Below are 20,402 nucleotides of genomic sequence, written 5' to 3' on the forward strand. Positions count from 1 at the left end.
TGAGCTAAATCCCTTAAAATGAGGACACATGAAAGTGAAATTGAGCTAAATCCCTTAGAAAGAGAAAATATTGAGGTGAAACTGAGCTAAATCCCTCAAAAAGAGAAAATATTGAGGTGAAACTGAGCTAAATCCCTCAGAAAGAGAACATATTTAGGTGAAACTGAGCTAAATCCATCAGAATAAGTACATATGGATATGAAACTGAGCTAAATCCATTGGAATCGGGACATAAGGTGTTGAAACTGTATTAATTCTTTCAGAACAAGAACATACAGACATAAACTGAGCTAAACCCCTCATCTATCTGCCCTCATTTCCAGGAGTCCTGGTACTACAAACTAGTTTTGCATTATACAAATTCCACAAGGTAAGGGTTTACAAAGTACTTCAAAGAAATATATCACAAACCTACATCCAGTCCAATAAATATAAGGACAACTTTGTTGCATAAATACTTAACCTTTTCAAGCTCAAGTAAGCTCAAGTTAGCTAAAGGACAAAATCTAGGTTTTTTCATGCTATTATGTATTAATTCAAACAAAGAAATTTCATTCAATATTTGATCAGGAATTTTAAAGAAACCGACATAATGCTACCTGTAGAAATGTAAAGAGTCTTAATTTCTATTGATCTGAAGTATTAATTGTGAAAGTGCTCAATGCATCTGAATAAAACTTATATTTACTCGGTCAGGAAAAACGTTGGACTGGTTTTTTCTTTCTTATGAAAACTTGACGCAGTTTTTGTCTATGTCATTGTAAGCGAAAACCTTATAAAACCATTGAAGCCTGATCTTTTTAACATGTACATGTATTATGTAAAAGTGTACAAAAATTAGAATTTACATGATAATAGGTTTGGAAAACATGCATGAATGAGTTGTGAGGTATGAATTGCTATATGCATTGGTACATAGTATTGGTATTCAGAAGAAGAGCCCTTAGCTGGGGCTTCAGCTTAGCAGGGGCCCTTTTCCCTTTAAGTCAAGCATAATGCACATGGATAGACTCTAAATAAACCTTATATTAACAATTTAGAAAGCTCTTCTACCATGAAGAAACAACACAAAGATCACTCTGTCCTGCTATGTTTGCTGTTCAGTCAAAATGTATTTTTGAAATTTTTTCCCTAATAATGATGTATTTGTCCAGATTTTAAGTGATACTGGTATATTTCGTTATAAATTAAAAAATGAATAAGACCAACATTTTTTGAAATTTAAAAATAACAACAACCTTTAAATCACTAAGAATATAAAATTCACTTCATTATCAGGTTGGTTGATTAGGTAACATAATGTTTCACTGCTAATGGCAGCTGCAATGACTTAATATGAGCCGCATCATAACAAAACCACCATTATGGGTTTGCAACCAGCATGGATCCAGACCAGCCAGCGCATACGCCCAGTCTGATCAGGATCCATGCTGTTCGCAGTAGAGAAACTGATAGCGAACAGCAGGGATCCTGATCAGACTGGGCAGATGCGCAGGCTGGTCTGGATCCATGCTGGTCGCAAACGCATTACGTTGGTTTTGTCATGACGCGGCTCATTTTAATAAAAGGGTGTTTTGCTAATTTCAGGCTATATCTGCCAATATTAGAAAAGTAAACAGGTACTTTGTTAACAGCAAATATTTGCCATTTCCAAAGGTACAAAACTTTCAAATGGGGCTCTTATACTTTTCCCAATAATATGCTTGCACAAATTTTCTACGCAATTAATATTTTTGGGGGAAAAATATGTGGTAACATTGTGACGCAAATTATACAGAATTTTATGCTTGCATAACTGGAATATACATGGACACTGGAATGTAAACTATGGCTGGAATCAAAGGTTATTTCTTTATTAATGAATCAATCATTAGCATAAATATGGACAAAAAAAATAGCAAATGCCTTTTAAATCATGGACGCTTAATGACGCAATGTAACGATTAACTAAAGTCAGCTGATCACATGACCTGTGTATTCAGCAGAGTTTTTGCTGAATTGATGTCACACATCTATATATAAAATGAGGTCAAAAAGGTTTAGATGTCATTACCAGATCATTAGTAACTTTGACTATTGCAGAATATAATATGCTAAATTGTCTTCCGTCTGCTGTTTAATTATTCAGTGTTACGCTGAAGCTCTAGTGTCAGCTAACATGTGAAAACTTGTGACAATTCAAGAATGACATTACAAAGTGTGGCAATGATAACATTTTCACTATAATTCTTCAGTTATATAGGTCATAAATTAAGCTATAGATCTATAAGAAATTGATTTTAGGTTTTATCTGTTCTAAGCTTCAATTAATTTGAAAAAACAAAAATGATCTAAAGTTTTTGCAATTTGCATTTTGTGTTTATTAAACTGAGATAAAAATTTTTACAATTTTCTGACAACGCCTTTAAAAATGTCTACGTTTGAATTTTCCAGGAAATAAAAACATGGTTGACAAATATCCCATTTCTTAAAAAGACAAGAAAAAGCCAAATTTAGAACGACAAGTTTTATTAGCCGCTGCCATCAAATTTAATATAGACCATCTCATTACAGACAGCTAATGATTTTTCCCCACATACATTGAAGTCTTAGGCTCAGCTGTTTAATAGAAAGGAAGAATCTTCAAAGAAAAATGATTAACCTTTGGTATTTAAGAAAGGCTACCAAACAGTTCTATTATAAATGCTTCATTTCTTCGACCTAGTAAAAAAGGCATACATGAATAAATCAATGCCAGTAATGAACTAAGATATACTGAAGCTGAGTGCTTTTTCATGTCGTTAAATAGTCGCCATATATTATGGTTATATAAAGCTGCCTTTGATCTGTCTATCGCATAATCAAGAAAATTACTGTGACGTGCATCGTCTATCAACATGCATTAACCATAATTTTCTTTTGAAAATTTTAAACTCTGTTCCGCATATTTTTTTAACTGTATTTGAATTAGCAGCTCGCAAGGAAAGGAATGTTTTGAAAGCATGTTGCACTTGACTTGCAATACCAACTAGTACTACTCCTTTTGGATTTGAACCTAATATTCTAAGGTCAAGAACATATTCAATCACCCCTGTTCTTAACTGAGTGCATTTGAACTTAAACAGAGCAACATGAATTATAAGGTTTGAAAGTGTTTATTGACGGTCATGCCAACAGATCCCAAAGGGTTAATTGACGTCCCAAAGGGTTTATTGACGGTCATGCCAACAGATCCCAAAGGGTTTATTGACGGTCATGCCAACAGATCCCAAAGGGTTTATTGACGGTCATGCCAACAGACTCCAAAGGGTTTATTGACTGTCATGCAAACAGACTCCAAAGGGTTTATTGACGGTCATGCCAACAGACTCCAAAGGGTTTATTGACGGTCATGCCAACAGATCCCAAAGGGTTTATTGACGGTCATGCCAACAGATCCCAAAGGGTTTATTGACGGTCATGCAAACAGACTCCAAAGGGTTTATTGAGGGTCATGCCAACAGATCCCAAAGGGTTTATTGACGGTCATGCCAACAGATCCCAAAGGGTTTATTGACGGTCATGCAAACAGATTCCAAAGGGTTTATTGAGGGTATAGCCAACAAATTCAAAAGGGTTTATTTAGGGTCATGCTTACAGATTTCAAAGGGTTTATTGACGGTCATGCAAACAGATTCCAAAGGGTTTATTGAGGGTATAGCCAACAAATTCAAAAGGGTTTATTTAGGGTCATGCTTACAGATTTCAAAGGGTTTATTGACGGTCATGCAAACAGATTCCAAAGGGTTTATTGAGGGTATAGCCAACAAGTTCAAAAGGGTTTATTTAGGGTCATACTTACAGATTTTAAAGGGTTTATTGACGGTCATGCAAACAGATTCCAAAGGGTTTATTGAGGGTCATGCCAACAGATTCCAAAGGGTTTATTGACGGTCATGCTAACAGACTCCAAAGGGTTTATTTAGGGTATAGCCAACAAATTCCAAAGGGTTTATTGACAGTCATGCTAACAGATTCCAAAGGATTTATTGAGGGTCATGCTAACAGATTCCAAAGCGTGTATTGAGGGTCATGCTTACAGATTCCAAAGGGTTTATTGTGAGGGTCATGCTAACAGATTCCAAAGGGTTTATTGAGGGTCATGCTAACAGATTCCAAAGGATTTATTGAGGGTCATGCTAACAGATTCGAAAGGGTTTATTGACGGTCATGCTAACAGATTCCAAAGGATTTATTGAGGGTCATGCTAACAGATTTCAAGGGGTTAATTGACGGTCATGCTAACAGACTCCAAAGGGTTTATTTAGGGTATAGCCAACAAATTCCAAAGGGTTTATTGATAGTCATGCTTACAAAGTCCAAAGGGTTTATTGAGGGTCATGCTTACAGATTCCAAAGGATTTATTGAGGGTCATGCTAACAGATTCCAAAGCGTGTATTGAGGGTCATGCTTACAGATTCCAAAGGGTTTATTGTGAGGGTCATGCTAACAGATTCCAAAGGGTTTATTGAGGGTCGTGCTAACAGATTCCAAAGGATTTATTGAGGGTCATGCTAACAGATTCCAAAGGGTTTATTGACAGTCATGCCAACAGATTCCAAAGGGTTTATTGAGGGTCATGCAAACAGATTCCAAAGGGTTTATTGAGGGTCATGCCAACAGATTCCAAAGGGTGTATTGAGGGTCATGCCAACAGATTCCAAAGGGTGTATTGAGGGTCATGCCAACAGATTCCAAAGGGTGTATTGAGGGTCATGCCAACAGATTCCAAAGGGTGTATTGAGGGTCATGCCAACAGATTCCAAAGGGTTTATTGAGGGTCATGCCAACAGATTCCAAAGGATTTATTGAGGGTCATGCTAACAGATTCCAAAGGGTGTATTGAGGGTCATGCTAACAGATTCCAAAGGGTGTATTGAGGGTCATGCTTACAGATTCCAAAGGATTTATTGACGGTCATGCTAACAGATTCCAAAGGGTTTATTGAGGGTCATGCCAACAGATTCTAAAGGATTTATTGACGGTCATGCCAACAGATTCCAAAGCGTGTATTTGAGGGTCATGCTTACACAATGCTTGAATAGGAACAGCAAAACCTTTGCAAGCTGTATAAGCCAAACCAACCTTCTAATGCAAAGTAATCTGTTCTAATCTGTTAGCCAACTTTCATTTTGATAAAAAGTGGAAGCTTGGAAGTGGGGTTCTTGAATATCAAAAACTGAAATCAGGCAAAGCACTTGACAACATCAGGAAAGAATTACATGATAAGTTAACAGGTCTAGTTTTCATTTGTCACTTATGTCAATCTGGTTTAAGAAAAAAAAACTGGATAAAAGTGTGATGATATACAAGACAGATATTGGTAAATTTGTAAAAGGTTACAAACAAGAGCCACTCCGTAGCGGGGTCATGCTTGAATTTTTCATATTTCTAAATCTAAACACATCATCAATTCTTTTTCAACATTTATTCATCAGTAGGGACAAAAAACATTTTTTTTACATAAATTACTAAGGTTGCACCATATGTTTATCCAAGTTATTATCTATGGATCAATTTTTCATATACAGCCATTTTTTTTACTTCATTTGAGTGACTCTCATATTCATCATGCCAAGTTTAATTTGATTTCTTTAACTTGTATTTATAAGACAATAAAATCACTATGTGTAACAAAATCATGCATTAATCATACCAATCAAACAAGAATCCCATCAACCCCTCACCATCCTTTTCCCCCCTGAAATACCTTACAAATATAATCTGTAGCCAACAAAAAACGTGGATGAGGAATGATAATTTGAAAATGATGTTTCTGGGTCCAAAGCACTTTTACTAAGTAAACTGTGTTTTCTACAATCTTTGTGGTTTTTCTCTAAAAGCCTTTGTGAAGTCTGGGTGTACTTGGTACGAAACTATGAAAAGTTTACGTTTTGTGTTAACATGGCAACTGCCTGCCTCTAGTGCAGGTTTACAGAGCAGATAAAATCCATAAATAAAGAACGTTTAGTGCAGTTGGTTAATTATAACTGAATTTCAAGCTTCAAGCATCAATACCGGCAAATAAGTACACAGGATATTAATAAACATGTATTAAATACGGAATTTGTTAGTTTCAACTTTACCTATATATACAGTAAAATTCTACATTAAAATACACACATACTTACATCTAAATGTTGGTTAATTATTGATCTGTTATATAAGGTCACTTTGAAATCCATGATATTTTTTTTTACCATTAAAGTGGATTGGTCTACAAGGGTTGCATTTTTCCTTATGTATTTCAAATATAGATATAGACAATACAAATATATCATTTTGAAATTCATATGAAATAAAATATTGATAAAGTTGTTAGTGATTAATGAAGTACATTTGTAAGATGAATAATAAGAGGGTATTTTTTCGTTTGCGTGAAATATGGAATATATTTTCACGAAACATGATAAAATGCCACATATTTTCACGACCCGGTACGGCGAGTGAAAATATGTGGCATTTTATCATGTTGAGTGAAAGTATATACCATATTTCACGAAAAACGAAAAAATAACCTTTTTATTTAATTTCATTATCAAAGAAAAATGGTTACAAGCCCCATTGCTTACTGAGCAACTGCAATTGTACAGCTCGCAGTAATATATTATTGCGTCTTGTTTTGCATGCGATAAATGGCGCTGCATTGTGACGTCACGTAAACAACTCTTTAAACGTCTGTACAGCGTTATTAACAGAATTAAAGATATTGGTGTTCGGATTTATTTTCTTAGTTAGGCCATTTTCTATCATTCTAGATAGTTTTCAAATCAAAATCCAACAAAAAAAATTGTTTTGTATTTATCAGATTTTTCAAACAAAATGGCGAAAGAAGTCCCTTGAAATAAATATGAGTTTTGACTCCGCCCACTTTCATATTTATATTTCATATTTATTTATAAAAAATATGAAATATATTTGACTGATATTGCATGGGTAAAATTAAATAATAACATCTTGTTCTAAAACAATTTATATCTGCTCTAAATATATATATCATATTGATACAACCTCTATATAAAATTCTTCCATGGTTTGTTGTCACATACCATTCTAAATACTATCAACATAATAATTTATGGTAATCCAAACCTTCCATCATGGAGAAATTCACTTTAAATTGTCAGAAATGTTTGTTTTTATTGTCAGAATTGCTTATTTCTAAAATACTGAAAAACTTCAAGGTGAGTATTTTCAATCATGAACCTGCCTAGCTGTATAGATTCTTAATGGGAATTGATCCAAAATCCCTGGTGGGAATTAACCCACAGCAGCAAGGAGCCAATGGTTTGAAGTCAGTGTCCTTAGTGGACCAGAAAGCATTAAGTCTTTGCCACCAGTATAGAACCAGGCCAGCCTGCACATCTGTGCAGTCTGACCAGGCTCTATACTTTTGGCTGACATTTAATTTCAAATATTCAAATTGATATCCCTAAAATTGATAATGGACAGTTCCAAAAATGGAAGTGGGACAAGTTCATTTAAGATATTCAGCATGTTCAGGGTTAACCACTCAGTCAATTTACATTTATTTCTAATATCTTTAACATATGTGACGTCTGCCATTTTTTAATAAACCGTATTGTTAGATATACTTTTATCTGCTATTATATTATTACCTTTGAAATGTTAAAGTGCGTGTGCAAATTTGTAAAATCATTTTTGTAAAATGTAAGTTTTTGTAAATATTTTCCTATCATCAACTCCACCTCTTTTCATATCATGAATGTCTGTTTATTGTGGTTTGCATGACAAATTTTCTCTGGATGCTTTAAAGTAAATGTTTTGCAAAGTATGTTACAACCACATTAAAATTCTAATATATGTCTCTGACATCACCAGCTGCTGACAAATTATTTTAAATATATCTTTATACTAAACTTCATGTGAGGAAATTATTGCGGTTTCATTTATAAAAGAGAATAAACTGAGAATAATCAATATATTTCGTATTACATGTACTAAAATAATTTTCATGATTAATATAAAACTTATTTACCTAAATGACAAGCTACGTAACGAAAAAACAAAAAACAAACAAACAAAACAACCCCAAAAACGCACATTTACAACATTTTACAGTATAATACAAGCAGCATCTGCCCCTCGTTTATTATTATACATGATTATCATAATGAGTGCATATTATCTGCATTTAATGTAACCATATGACAGCTCACACAAACACACAGCAAAAAAATTTTTCTTGTAAATGGCCAATATTGTGTTACATACACTTAACAACATTTTGAACATCTTTCATATTCACAAAAAACAATTGTTTGTATAAATTAAGGGTAACAGTCTGGTTTGACTGCCATTATGCTTTACCAATGGCATAGCAGATTAATTGACAGGTAGAAAAGAACCTTCCAATGACATATCAATTTAGAGGATAGAAAAACAAGCTTTACCAAAGACATAATCAATTTAGAGAATAGAACAAAAACTTTACCAACATCATACCAAATCATAGGCTGGAAAAAAACTTTAACAATAATGGCAAAAATTATTATTACCAAATTGTATAAAAAATACTTTGCCTATGACATACCAGATCAAAAGCTAGTAAACAGCTTTATTAAAGGCAAATCATATCATATCAGAACTAGAAAAGAGCTTTACTTAATAACATACCAGATCAAATTCTAGATCAGAGGTTTTGGCTTACCAGATCAAAGGCAAGAAAAAATTACAATGGCATACAATAGCAAATCCTAGAAAAATACTTTGCAGTTGGCATACCAGATCAGAGGTTTTGGCTTACCAGATCAAAGGCAAGAAAAATTTACAATGGCATACAATAGCAAATCCTAGAAAAATACTTTGCAGTTGGCATACCAGATCGAAGGCTAGAAATAACATATGATATAGAATGTTAGAAAAAAATATTTCAACAAAGAATAGAAATATTAGCTTTATTTTAATATAATATTTAGAAAGAGAGCTTATTCTATCTTAATATATTTTTAAAGAAATCCTTGTACAACTTTTGACTTCAAAGAGATATATTTAAACAGTTTATAAAATTTAATACAACCTGCAAATACAAAATGTAGTTAAAATATTATGTAACATTATGTAGCCTTAGGATACCCTACATGGCAATCTTCAAAGATCATATATTGGTATACTTGATTTAAAAATAGATGCATAATAACAAAATACCCTGCAGGCAAGAACAAAAAACAACATCTGCTCTATATATAACAAAGCTGTGCGCTACATAAATGTTGAAGATAAATTCATTCCTATATAAATTTTAAACCTGCTATATTATTGGATTATCTGATTATTTACTATGGGTTTTTCATTACTATTATAAGGCATTTGCTTTGGGTTCTTTATTATTGATATGCAATTGCTTTGGGTTCTTCATTATTATTTTTATAGGCATTTGCATTGGCTTATTCAATATTATTATCGGCATTTGCTTTGGGTTCTTCATTATTATAAAGGATTCTTCATTATTGTTAGGCATTTACTTTGGGTTCTTCATTATTATTATTTTAGGCATTTGCTTTGGTTTATTTATTATTATTATCGGCATTTGATTTGGGTTCTTCATTATTGTTAGGCATTTACTTTGGATTCTTCATTATTATTATAGGCATTTGCTTTGGGTTCTTCATTTTTATTAGGCATTTGCTTTGGGTTCTTTATCATTATACGCATTTGCTTTCAATTCTTCATTATTATTTGTGTTCTTCATTATTATTATCGGCATCTTCTTATCATTATTACTTACAAATATTCTGTGAATAAAACAACATAAACCTTGTATTTAATTATTTAATGTTTCAGTTGCACAGACTATGAAAATACAATTCTGAATCTTAAGAATTTTGGTGTGTCTGGAAACTGGTTTAATTTAATCAGTAATTGATGGATCAATAAACATCAACTTATACATACCAATTGACAGACATGCAAAAATACACGAATTAATATTGATTTTTATATGCATTACACATTAATTCAGTCCTCACTATGAAACAAAAGATGATAGTAACATTTGGATATTATACCAGGCAGCAGTTGTGGCTTTTTTCTTAGGTACATGTAGTACATGGGGTTCTTTATTGCCAGCTGCTATAAGGATCTTATCAGCAAAAAGCAAACCTAAAACATATAATAAAATTGTTTGTTTGTTTCATTTTACGCCTTTGCCCAACAGTATTTCAGTCATAAAGGCAGTTTTAATAAAATAACCGCCTATATCACTGAAATACTGTTGGGAAAAGGTGTAAAATGAAACAAACAAACAAACAATTTTAATATAAGTTTTATAATCATTAAAAAAAAAACCCACACATACAAAAAGAAAATATCAAGATAAATAGATGTCCTTGGTTAAATCACTATCAAGAGAGACACATTTATATTGCATCTTCAGATATAATTTAAATGAATTCCATCCGAATTGGTTGGATGGAAGTGAACTAAGCAATAATGTCATGTTAGCTTACATTATTGATGACTTCAAACGACATAATTAACAATAGAATTCAAATATACTTGTATCAAAATCTATAATCATTTTTACAAAGGAATAGTGGGGATGTCTGGTAGCTGAGCTTAAATATGATGTACAACTATAACCTGTTGGACCCGAAAGCCACCAGAATAGAGCAAAGGCAGTCTGCACATCCAGGCAGTCTGACCTACCAGAGGCACTTTATACTTAAGATTGCTCCATTTCTAAATTTTTAATCTGATATTCCTAATATTGATAATGGACAGTTCCAAAACACAAATTCGTGATATTAAAGGGGCATAACTTCAGATTCATGCTAATTTTCATAAAAATTTGGAAAACATTAAAAAGTACAATATTGTGAAGAAAGGGAATAATTTTCACATTGCAAACAACACTTACAACCCATTTAAATTACCAAAAAAAGATGTAGAAATATCACTCACAATAGAGATACAGTAACGCAGTAGAACATATGGTGAAAAAATAGTGCAAAATCTGTTATAAATTGCACATAACACGGAAAATTTTACTTATATCTTGAATCTTTTTACTTTTCTTAAAATCTCAGTTATCATTTTCTCAGGTTTGATTTTCTTAAAAAAAGTTTGGCTTATCTGGAGGCATGCAGCTGTAAGGATTAAATATTATTGTTTATTACCTAAAAAGCAGCAATAAAATTGTGTGAAATAAAACCATTAAACTGTGAGTCCATATTAAAGTTAACTGTAATATTTCTTCTATATTCCACTAAAGAAGATCAAGCCTATCTGAAGCAAGTTCACATTAAACTTTAAGTTCCATTGGTAAGAAAATAACATTGTAGGTGCATTATATCATATTAAACGACTTTCTTGGGGAAATCTTGTAATAAAATATTATGTAGTTCAATCTATAGTCCACCAGTTGTTAACCCTGTTTTATTGATCAAATCACCTCCATTCTAAGACCCTCATTATAATCAGCAGAGAAATTCATCCAAATGCTACGGTTATTGTCCTCTATAAATATATTTGCCAGCCAGACATATTCTTTATGAAGGGAGAGTAATACGTTTGTTCTAGTGATCAAAGTAAATGCAGTTACCTCCCCTGGCTTTAACATTTTAAAACTATTATTAATTGTTTACTGTGATTTTTTTTAATAAAAAAAACGGTTTGAAAAGGATAGGGGGGATAAAATCATCAGTAGTTATAAAGGTTAAATAATATTTTACTTTGCCCTTTAACTTTACTGAAAGTTGTGCAGAAAACACTGACCAAGTATAAAACAATTATAATTCAGGATATAATTCAATTTAATAGCCATCATTATTTTTAATCAAAGTTGGAAAACCAAACAGCAGGTCAGCAGCCTTATATTAAGGTATCAGGAAAATCAGGTTTCAAACCATGCATTATTTCAGCACATGCTGGCGCTAGGGTAAAACCTCTTTTCTTCCATGAGATAGTTGGATGGCTTTTTCACAGGAAAGAATTTAAAAGTCCCTTACACATACCAAACCTACATCAGTAAGAAGAGCAGGACAGTGTTTTGACCAATATTGCTTGGCCATTTCAATGGCAGCTTATCAAGATTTTCACATTCCTTCTCAATTTACAGAAGGTTCTCAAGTACTTGATAATAAACCTTTAACCTGCTAAAACTTACAGCGATTAATCTTCACCACCAGTATAGGGCCTGGCCAGCCTCTTATCTTAGCAGTCTGACCAGGCTCTATACTAATAGTAGCTCAATTTTTATATTTTTGATTTTCAAATCCATTAAATATCAGAAAGGAAAAAGGAATCTTCCAAGCAAGGAAAATCCATTGGTCAAAATAAAATCTACCAAAAGGCAGAAACTCCTTTGAAAATTAATAATTTATTATATATTCACACGCATGCACACACACACGCACGCACGCACGCACACACACACACACACTAAAAGTACATCTACCTGCACAAATGCGCAATTTTAAAACTATTTTGCCTCCCTTGTCAAGAAATTTCAAATGCAAGGGCAGAAACTCCTACTATACTTTTCACATTTTCAAACATAAGTTGTTTCCCTTTGACAACTATTAATTAAGAGAAAATAGGTAACATGGTAAACATTAAGCAAATATTGTGTTGCCTTTTAAAGTAAGAATCATTAGGACTACTTTATTTGAGCTAGAACTTTTACTGTACATAGGTTATTTGTGAGTCACCCTGTTGTTTTTTGGTACTGTTTCTCTCAATACCATCACCAGACATCTATAGGATCTAAAACTACTCGCCAAAATTCACAGTAAAAAAATTAATAACATAATATATCAATGAATTTACATGACTCATGATGATAACCTATTATTCAGTAGCATTTATTAGAGCTAGCTACATTGAAAGCAAAAAAACAACAGCTTCCTAAAAAACCCTCCGGACATACAAATAAATGTTGCATGCAGCATCATAAAAAAAAAAAAAACCTTTCTAATAAGGTCAAAGTGTTTTTACCACTCAGTTCACTTCCGTATTACCACGAATAATCAATTTCTGACGTAAAAAATACATCATTGAAGAAGTATGAAGTCTAAGAGATGTAACATCAAAAATCAAAACGGTGAAACCTTATAAATACTAATATACGTATTTGCTTTGAGCTACATGACTGACTGCAGACATCTCTGCCTTGAGCAAATAAATAATACCTCTCAATTATTTTAATGAACGCCTTGACAGAAAATCATAAAAGCAAGATTTTGAGAGTTTCTTAAGAATAAAATCCTTTTAAAGAAGTTTCATATAAGACGACAAAAAAATTTGTTTATTTGATCCGATTTTTTTTTTCATAGAGAAAAACGTTGAATCTTCAAATGTAGAGAATAAATCTTTAACAGGTTGAGAGTCGTACATGTCACGATGTGCTGTGTATGGTGATTTAAACTAACCATCGGAAACTTATTAGGTTGACTCGCACAAGACAAATGTCAGTTAAAAAACAAGAGGGCCATGATGGCCCTGAAGTCGCTCACTTGTATAAAGGCCCCGAGAGCAGGGCCAGTTTAAACCCCAGGGCTTTTATTTGAACAAACTTGGTAGACACCCATTAGAAGATAATTCATGCTAAACATCTAAGGTCTAGCTCGTTGGGTTTTCTAAAAGAAGATTTTTTCAAGTTTTTTCTTCACACATATAGCTAAAAACAATGACACACCTGGGGCAGGGTCAGTTTTGACCCCAGGGCTTTTATTTGAACAATCTTTGTAGACACTTACTAGAAAATGTTTCATGCTTAATATCTAAACTCTAGCTATTCCGGTTTTTTCAAAGAAAATTTTTAAGTTTTTGCTATACACTTATAAGGAAACTCAATGTCTCCCCCCCCCCTGGCGCGGCCAATTTTGACCCCAGGGCTTTTATATGAACAAACTTTGTAGACACTCACTAAAAGATGCTTCGTGCTTAATATCTAAACTCTACCTATTTGAGTTTTTCTCAAAGAAGATTTTTTTAAGTTTTTGTTATACACATATAAGGAAAATGAATGACCCCCGGGGCGGGGTCAATTTTGACCCAAGGGCTTTAATTTGAACAAACTTGGTAGACACTCACTAGAAGATGTTTCATGCTTAGCATCTAAACTCTAGCTACTTGGTTTTTTTTTCAAAAAAGATTTTTTAAGTTTTTGCTATACACATATAAGGAAAATCAATGACCCCCCCGAGCGGAGCCAATTTTGACCCCAGGGCTCTTAATTGAACAAACTTGGTAGACATCCATTTTAAAAATGCTTCATGCTAAATTTAATCTTAGCTCTAGCTCTTTGGGTTCTTTTAAAGAAGATTTTTTAAGTTTTTATTATATGCATATAGGGAAAATCAATGACCCCCTGGGGAGGGGCCAATTTTGATCCAGGGCTTTTATTTGAACAAACTTGGTAGACACTCACTAGAAGATGTTTCATGCCAAATATCTAAGCTCTAGATCTTTGGGTTTTTTAGAACAAGATATTTAAAGTTTTTTAACCAGAGTTCTGCATGGAATTAAATTCTTTGAACAATTTTCAAAGGTGACCACCAATGGAACATTCCTGTGAAGTTTGGATGAAATTGGCTTAGTGGTTTATAAGGAGATGTCATTTAAAGTAAAAGTTTACGGACGCCGGATGGACAGACGCCGGACGAAAAGCGATCACAAAAGCTCATCCTGTCACTTTGTGACAGGTGAGCTAAAAAAAAATTAAGAATAGTCCGAATGAGGTAGAAAATTCTCCATACCTAAAGAAGTATACATACAAGGTATGAAAGCACTATTACAAATGGCTTTTGTTTTTGTTTCTTTAAAGGCCCACTAAGCCTAAAAAATTATATAACTTCTTTTTTTCTACGATCCTTTTTCTTTTTAGCATTTTGTTACAGTTTCCAAACAGATACTCATTGGCAATATTTTGAATTCAACAATCTAACTTTTCTTTGGCAATTAGTAAAGTGATATGAATTGAATATTTAGAATGTAAGTCAAAATACCATTTTGATACTTATATGATAAATTATTTCTCATTCTACTTTTTTCATAATGTTAAGGCGCACATTCTTTAAACCCATTATTAAAACATAATACATTTTACCTTTTACAGCTATCGCATGTACATCAAAGAATTCAACAGACATGGTGGAATGCAAACCAAGAGGCAACTGGTTCTATAACAACAATATTAACAACCCAACCATAACTGTCAAGTATAGCACATAGCCTTACTGGTGATGGAACACCTCAGGTACCCCTGTGCAGTGTTTCAGGCACAAACAGCCACTTAAGTAGAACCACTGACGTTCCGTAAGCTAGCTGGATAGCTTCTGTACATGATAGAAAAAAGTCCCTGTTGGGATTCAAACCCACATCGGTAAGTGATCTGAAGTAAACAACCTTCATAGAAAAGAAAACCTTTAAAGAAAATAATAAATTTATTACAACTGAAACAGTCTTCTTGATTTTATTTTAATAAACTTTATCAAAATACTTTTTACATTTTATACCTCGAGTGCAAGCAGTTGGACTGGCACAATGCAGTTAGACCAGGCTTTAAGATTATGATTTCCGTCTATTTCATCATTTTGAAACTGAAATCTCTTTAACTGCCGACATACTTCAGAATGAATTCTGGAAAATGTCTATTCAACAAATCAGAAAAGATAAATGGAAAAAGGAAAAATTTGGACCAGTTTGAAAGAACCCATTAACCTCGTCAGCAATACAAAATTCACTTCCTTCAACAAGTACTTGCATGTCCGTATTCCGAGGATTACCAAGAAATTGTTTAACGTTTCACAATAGATGACAAGTGCAACTTTTCAAAAGTACTTCAAATAAAAAAATTTGCTATTTCTCAGTTTCATCACTTTCTAACTTTCTAGAGCTGGTTAAATCTAACTTTAATGTAACTGGTTAAATTCAATATGACCTTATAGTTCCTTTCCATGAATCAATTTATACGAAACCACAGACCTTGTTAAATACATGTGTACTTGCAAAATGCTTATGCTTGCATTTCTAATAAGGTACATACCTCAGCTTTAACCATTGCTTGAAAAGGAATGGAAGAGTTGTTGTTTCTACAACCTTTTTAAATCGCATTTTTTTATTATTTATTTTATTTTTTTTTTGTAAGAAAAGGTATAGTTAACTTTATATAGACTAAGACATATTACATAAATAATTATGGTTCAAGAACAAGAAACCTACTTGTCACAAATGAGCCGCGTCATGACAAAACCAACATAATGCTATTGCGACCAGCATAGATCCAGACCAGCCTGCACGTCCGCGCAGTCTGATCAGGATCAATGCTGTTCACTTACAAACTCTATTACAAATAGAGAAACTGATAGATCCTGATTAGACTGCGCGGACACGCAGGCTGGTCTGGATCCATGCTGGTTGCAAACGCATTATGTTGGTTTTGTCGTGTCGCGGCTCAAAAGCTTTGTTTAGTTTGGTCTAACAGCACATCACCACAATTTAGATCAAGAAAAATTAGTTTGGCTAACCTCAGGTGTTACAAACTTATCATCAAACCAACAGTCAAAACCACCTAACCTGCTTGAGCTAAGAAATGCATAGACTCCAATAACCCTAACCCATTTAGTTACCTCTTACATATACATGTGACAAATGAAATGGGCCAAATCTGGATTTTCAGCTGGATTTTTAGGCTGTTACTGCAGGTTGGTTTTTTTATTAACTCGAATTTCAATGCGTGTTTGGCACATTTGGATCTAAGTATCTATATTACCCCCAAAATCATTAAATAATCATATTTTTTTTTTTTTTTTATGTTTTTTTTTTGTTGATCAATATTTATTTATCCCCTCCCCTCAAAAAAAAAATTATATACATGTAGTCATATAGGCTTTTTCTAAAACAGTCACATTTTCACATTTCATTATTTTCAGTTTGCATAATTATATCTGTCTTTTCAGTCATACAATAATTGACTATTAATTTGAAACACAAGCTATTTGAAAACGTGCAACAACTATTCATGAACAGTTAAATAATGTAACATTGTAACATAACGTAAGAAGAAGACTCAAAATAGATGCAAGAATGGTTCTGTTAATCAAATCCACATTATTCTTCAAGGGGGTGGCTCAAATGCCAGATACATGTGTATTAAAACAGTTTGAGTGTGAGTAAGAGCTCCAGTTCAATTCTGACATTTAAATAACGTAACATAACGTAAGAAGAAGACTCAAAATAGATGCAAGAATGGTTCTGTTAATCAAATCCACATTATTCTTCAAGGGGGTGGCTCAAATGCCAGATACGTGTAACATGTGTATTAAAACAGTTTGAGTGTGAGTAAAAGCTCCAGTTCAATTCATTTTAAAACAAATTCATTTATATTTATATTGTACAGCGATAATTTTCAACCAATTTTAGCTTCATTTTTGCCAGCAGTTTAACTGTTTCATAATCTCTCCTATTCTTCTGCCAATAAATGCCATTTCCCCAACTTTCATCATTTTGAATTTGCCATTACACTTTGAATTTAGCAATACTTTGATCAAATTTTGTAGCAGACATACTGTGATCAAATTTGGCAGTCAACATCCTGTGGTAAAATCTGATACCATAAGGTGATCTTATTTTTAGTTAGATAAACTGTGATCAAATTTGGTATTAGACATACTCTTACCTAATTTGACATAATACATACTGTGATCAAATTTGACACAAGAAATTCTGTGATAAAATTTGACATAAAACAAACTGTGATCAAATTCACCAAGACATACTGTCATCTACAAAAATTCTCATGCAATTTTTGACACTGTATTCTTTTCAGTATTGACAGAACGATTCTTAGAATGCCACATTCATAAATATGAGTGTTATTCTTTTAATTGCTGTTTAATTACCATGAAGTACCATAATTAGCAGCAAACTTACAATAGGAAAATATACTTGGTTCTTTAAACAGCCATATATTTAACAGTAAAAATTTGATAATAAGTCACAACATTCAACAGTCACAACATCATTCCTAGAATAAAAGATAAATTCTATATATAACCATACCAGCTGTGAGTACTTTACTGAAAAACTAGGGGCTCGAGCATTACATTATTAACTAGTTACAGTGTTGTCAGGTGTACTTGAGGTAAGATTTCATTAATACATTCATTACCGTACTAACTGCATTTTCAGGTATACTTGAGGTTACTTTTCAATGCATTGTCAGGTGTACTTGAAGTTAGATTTCATTAATACATTCATTACTTACTGCATTGACAGGTGTACTTGAGGTTACTTTTCAATGCATTGTCAGGTGTGCTTGAGGTTACTTTTCATTAATACATTGTCAAGTGTTACTGTAACTTGAGGTTACTTTTCATTAATACATTCATTACCGTACTAACTGCATTTTCAGGTATACTTGAGGTTACTTTTCAATGCATTGTCAGGTGTACTTGAGGTTAGATTTCATTAATACATTCATTACTTACTGCATTGACAGGTGTACTTGAGGTTACTTTTCAATGCATTGTCAGGTGTGCTTGAGGTTACTTTTCATTAATACATTGTCAAGTGTTACTGTAACTTGAGGTTACTTTTCATTAATACATTCATTACCGTACTAACTGCATTTTCAGGTATACTTGAGGATACTTTTCAATGCATTGTCAGGTGTACTTGATGTTACTTTTCATTAATACATTCATTACTTACTGCATTGACAGGTGTACTTGAGGTTACTTTTCAATGCATTGTCAGGTGTGCTTGAGGTTACTTTTTATTAATACATTGTCAAGTTTAACTTGTACTGTAACTTGAGGTTAATTTTCATTAATACATTCATTACCGTACTAACTGCAATTTTAGGTTTACTTGAGGTTACTTTTCAATGCATTGTCAGGTGTACTTGAGGTTATTTTTCAATGCATTGTCAGGTGTGCTTGAGGTTACTTTGGTTACTATTCAATGCATTGTCAGGTGTACTTGAAGTTAGATTTCATTAATATATTCATTACTGACTTCATTGTCAGGTGTCCTTGAGGTTACTTTTCATTAAAACAGTCATTACTTACTGCATTTACAGGTGTACTTGAGGTTACTTTTCAATGCATTGTCAGGTGTGCTTGAGATACTTTTCAATGCATTGGCAGGTGAACTTGAGGTTACTTTTCAATGCATTGTCAGGTGTACTGGAGATACTTTTCAATGCATTGGCAGGTGTACTTGAGGTTACTTTTCAATGCATTGTCAGGTGTGCTTGAGGTTACTTTTCATTAATACATTGTCAAGTTTAACTTGTTCTGTAACTTGAGGTTAATTTTCGTTAATACATTCATTACCGTACTAACTGCATTTTCAGGTTTACTTGAGGTTACTTTTCAATGCATTGTCAGGTGTACTTGAGGTTATTTTTCAATGCATTGTCAGGTGTGCTTGAGGTTACTATTCAATGCATTTTCAGGTGTACTTGAGGCTACATTTTATTAATACATTCATTACTTACTGCACTGTCATGTGTACTTGAGGTAGGTTCATTAGACTGCACTGGAGAGCGGCTATAAGCTGACCATAGGTTAGACTCCACCTCCGGTGAAACTTGAGGTAGGTACTTGTCACCCATCTTGATCATGGCTGTAAAACATACAAAAATAACAGTTTAACTCATTTCTCTAAGATGCCCTTTTTCATGTATGCCTTTTTCTTTTAAATCAATTATTCATAAACATACCAATTAACATTTTACCATATTTTCCAAGTTACCTGTTCTTTATGTTCAGAAACTACATCTCAACATAAAATAACAAATAGCAGTGTCCAAATATTTTACCATTATTGCAGGTCAGTTTCCTAGTCCTCAATTGGTTCCTTTTCTGCTTCCTGCCATGTACATTTGGCATGAATACACCAATCCATAAAGTACAAAAAAAAAGCTACACAGCAATACCAGGATGTGGTTAACTATAATTCTATCAATGTCTACCAGTTTTGTTCCATTTTGGACCTTCCATAAATTGTTCAATTTCAATTTAAAATTATGAAGAAACCCACAATCTTACCATTTGTCAAAATGGACAAGTCTTTGTATACTTATGTAATATTTCATACCAATATACATGTAGCCTCTAATGAATCTAATATCATCAACTTTACTAAAAGGTTAAAGCTCTTATGCAATAAATATCAAATTATCAGTATCACTAAAAAGTACAACGACCACCACATCAGTGAGAAAGTACAAACAGTAACCAGTTAAAGACCTTATGTACTTCTACTGATATAAGCAACATAATCCATAGATCTCATTTCTGCATAAATGTGTCATAATTACGTTCACAAGTATCAAATAATCTACTATACGTCATTTATTAGGTTCACCAGTTGTTATACAATTTCTAAAATCAATTTGATCATTTCTAATGTT

General features: G+C 33.0%; 1 protein-coding gene across 1 annotated transcript in view; it reads right to left on the reverse strand.

Annotated features, from left to right (window-relative positions):
• LOC132749421 (nuclear hormone receptor HR96-like) overlaps positions 1–20,402 on the reverse strand; it is a 78,218-nt gene that overhangs the window by 37,893 nt on the left and 19,923 nt on the right. The window contains exon 2 of the mRNA XM_060739154.1: positions 19,485–19,612. Within this exon, the coding sequence (XP_060595137.1) occupies positions 19,485–19,612 (128 nt within the window). The remainder of the gene's footprint in view (positions 1–19,484; positions 19,613–20,402) is intronic.

This window comes from Ruditapes philippinarum, unplaced genomic scaffold (genome assembly GCF_026571515.1).
Source record: "Ruditapes philippinarum isolate M1 unplaced genomic scaffold, ASM2657151v2 ctg5081_1_1_1_1, whole genome shotgun sequence".
Lineage (NCBI taxonomy): Eukaryota > Metazoa > Mollusca > Bivalvia > Venerida > Veneridae > Ruditapes > Ruditapes philippinarum.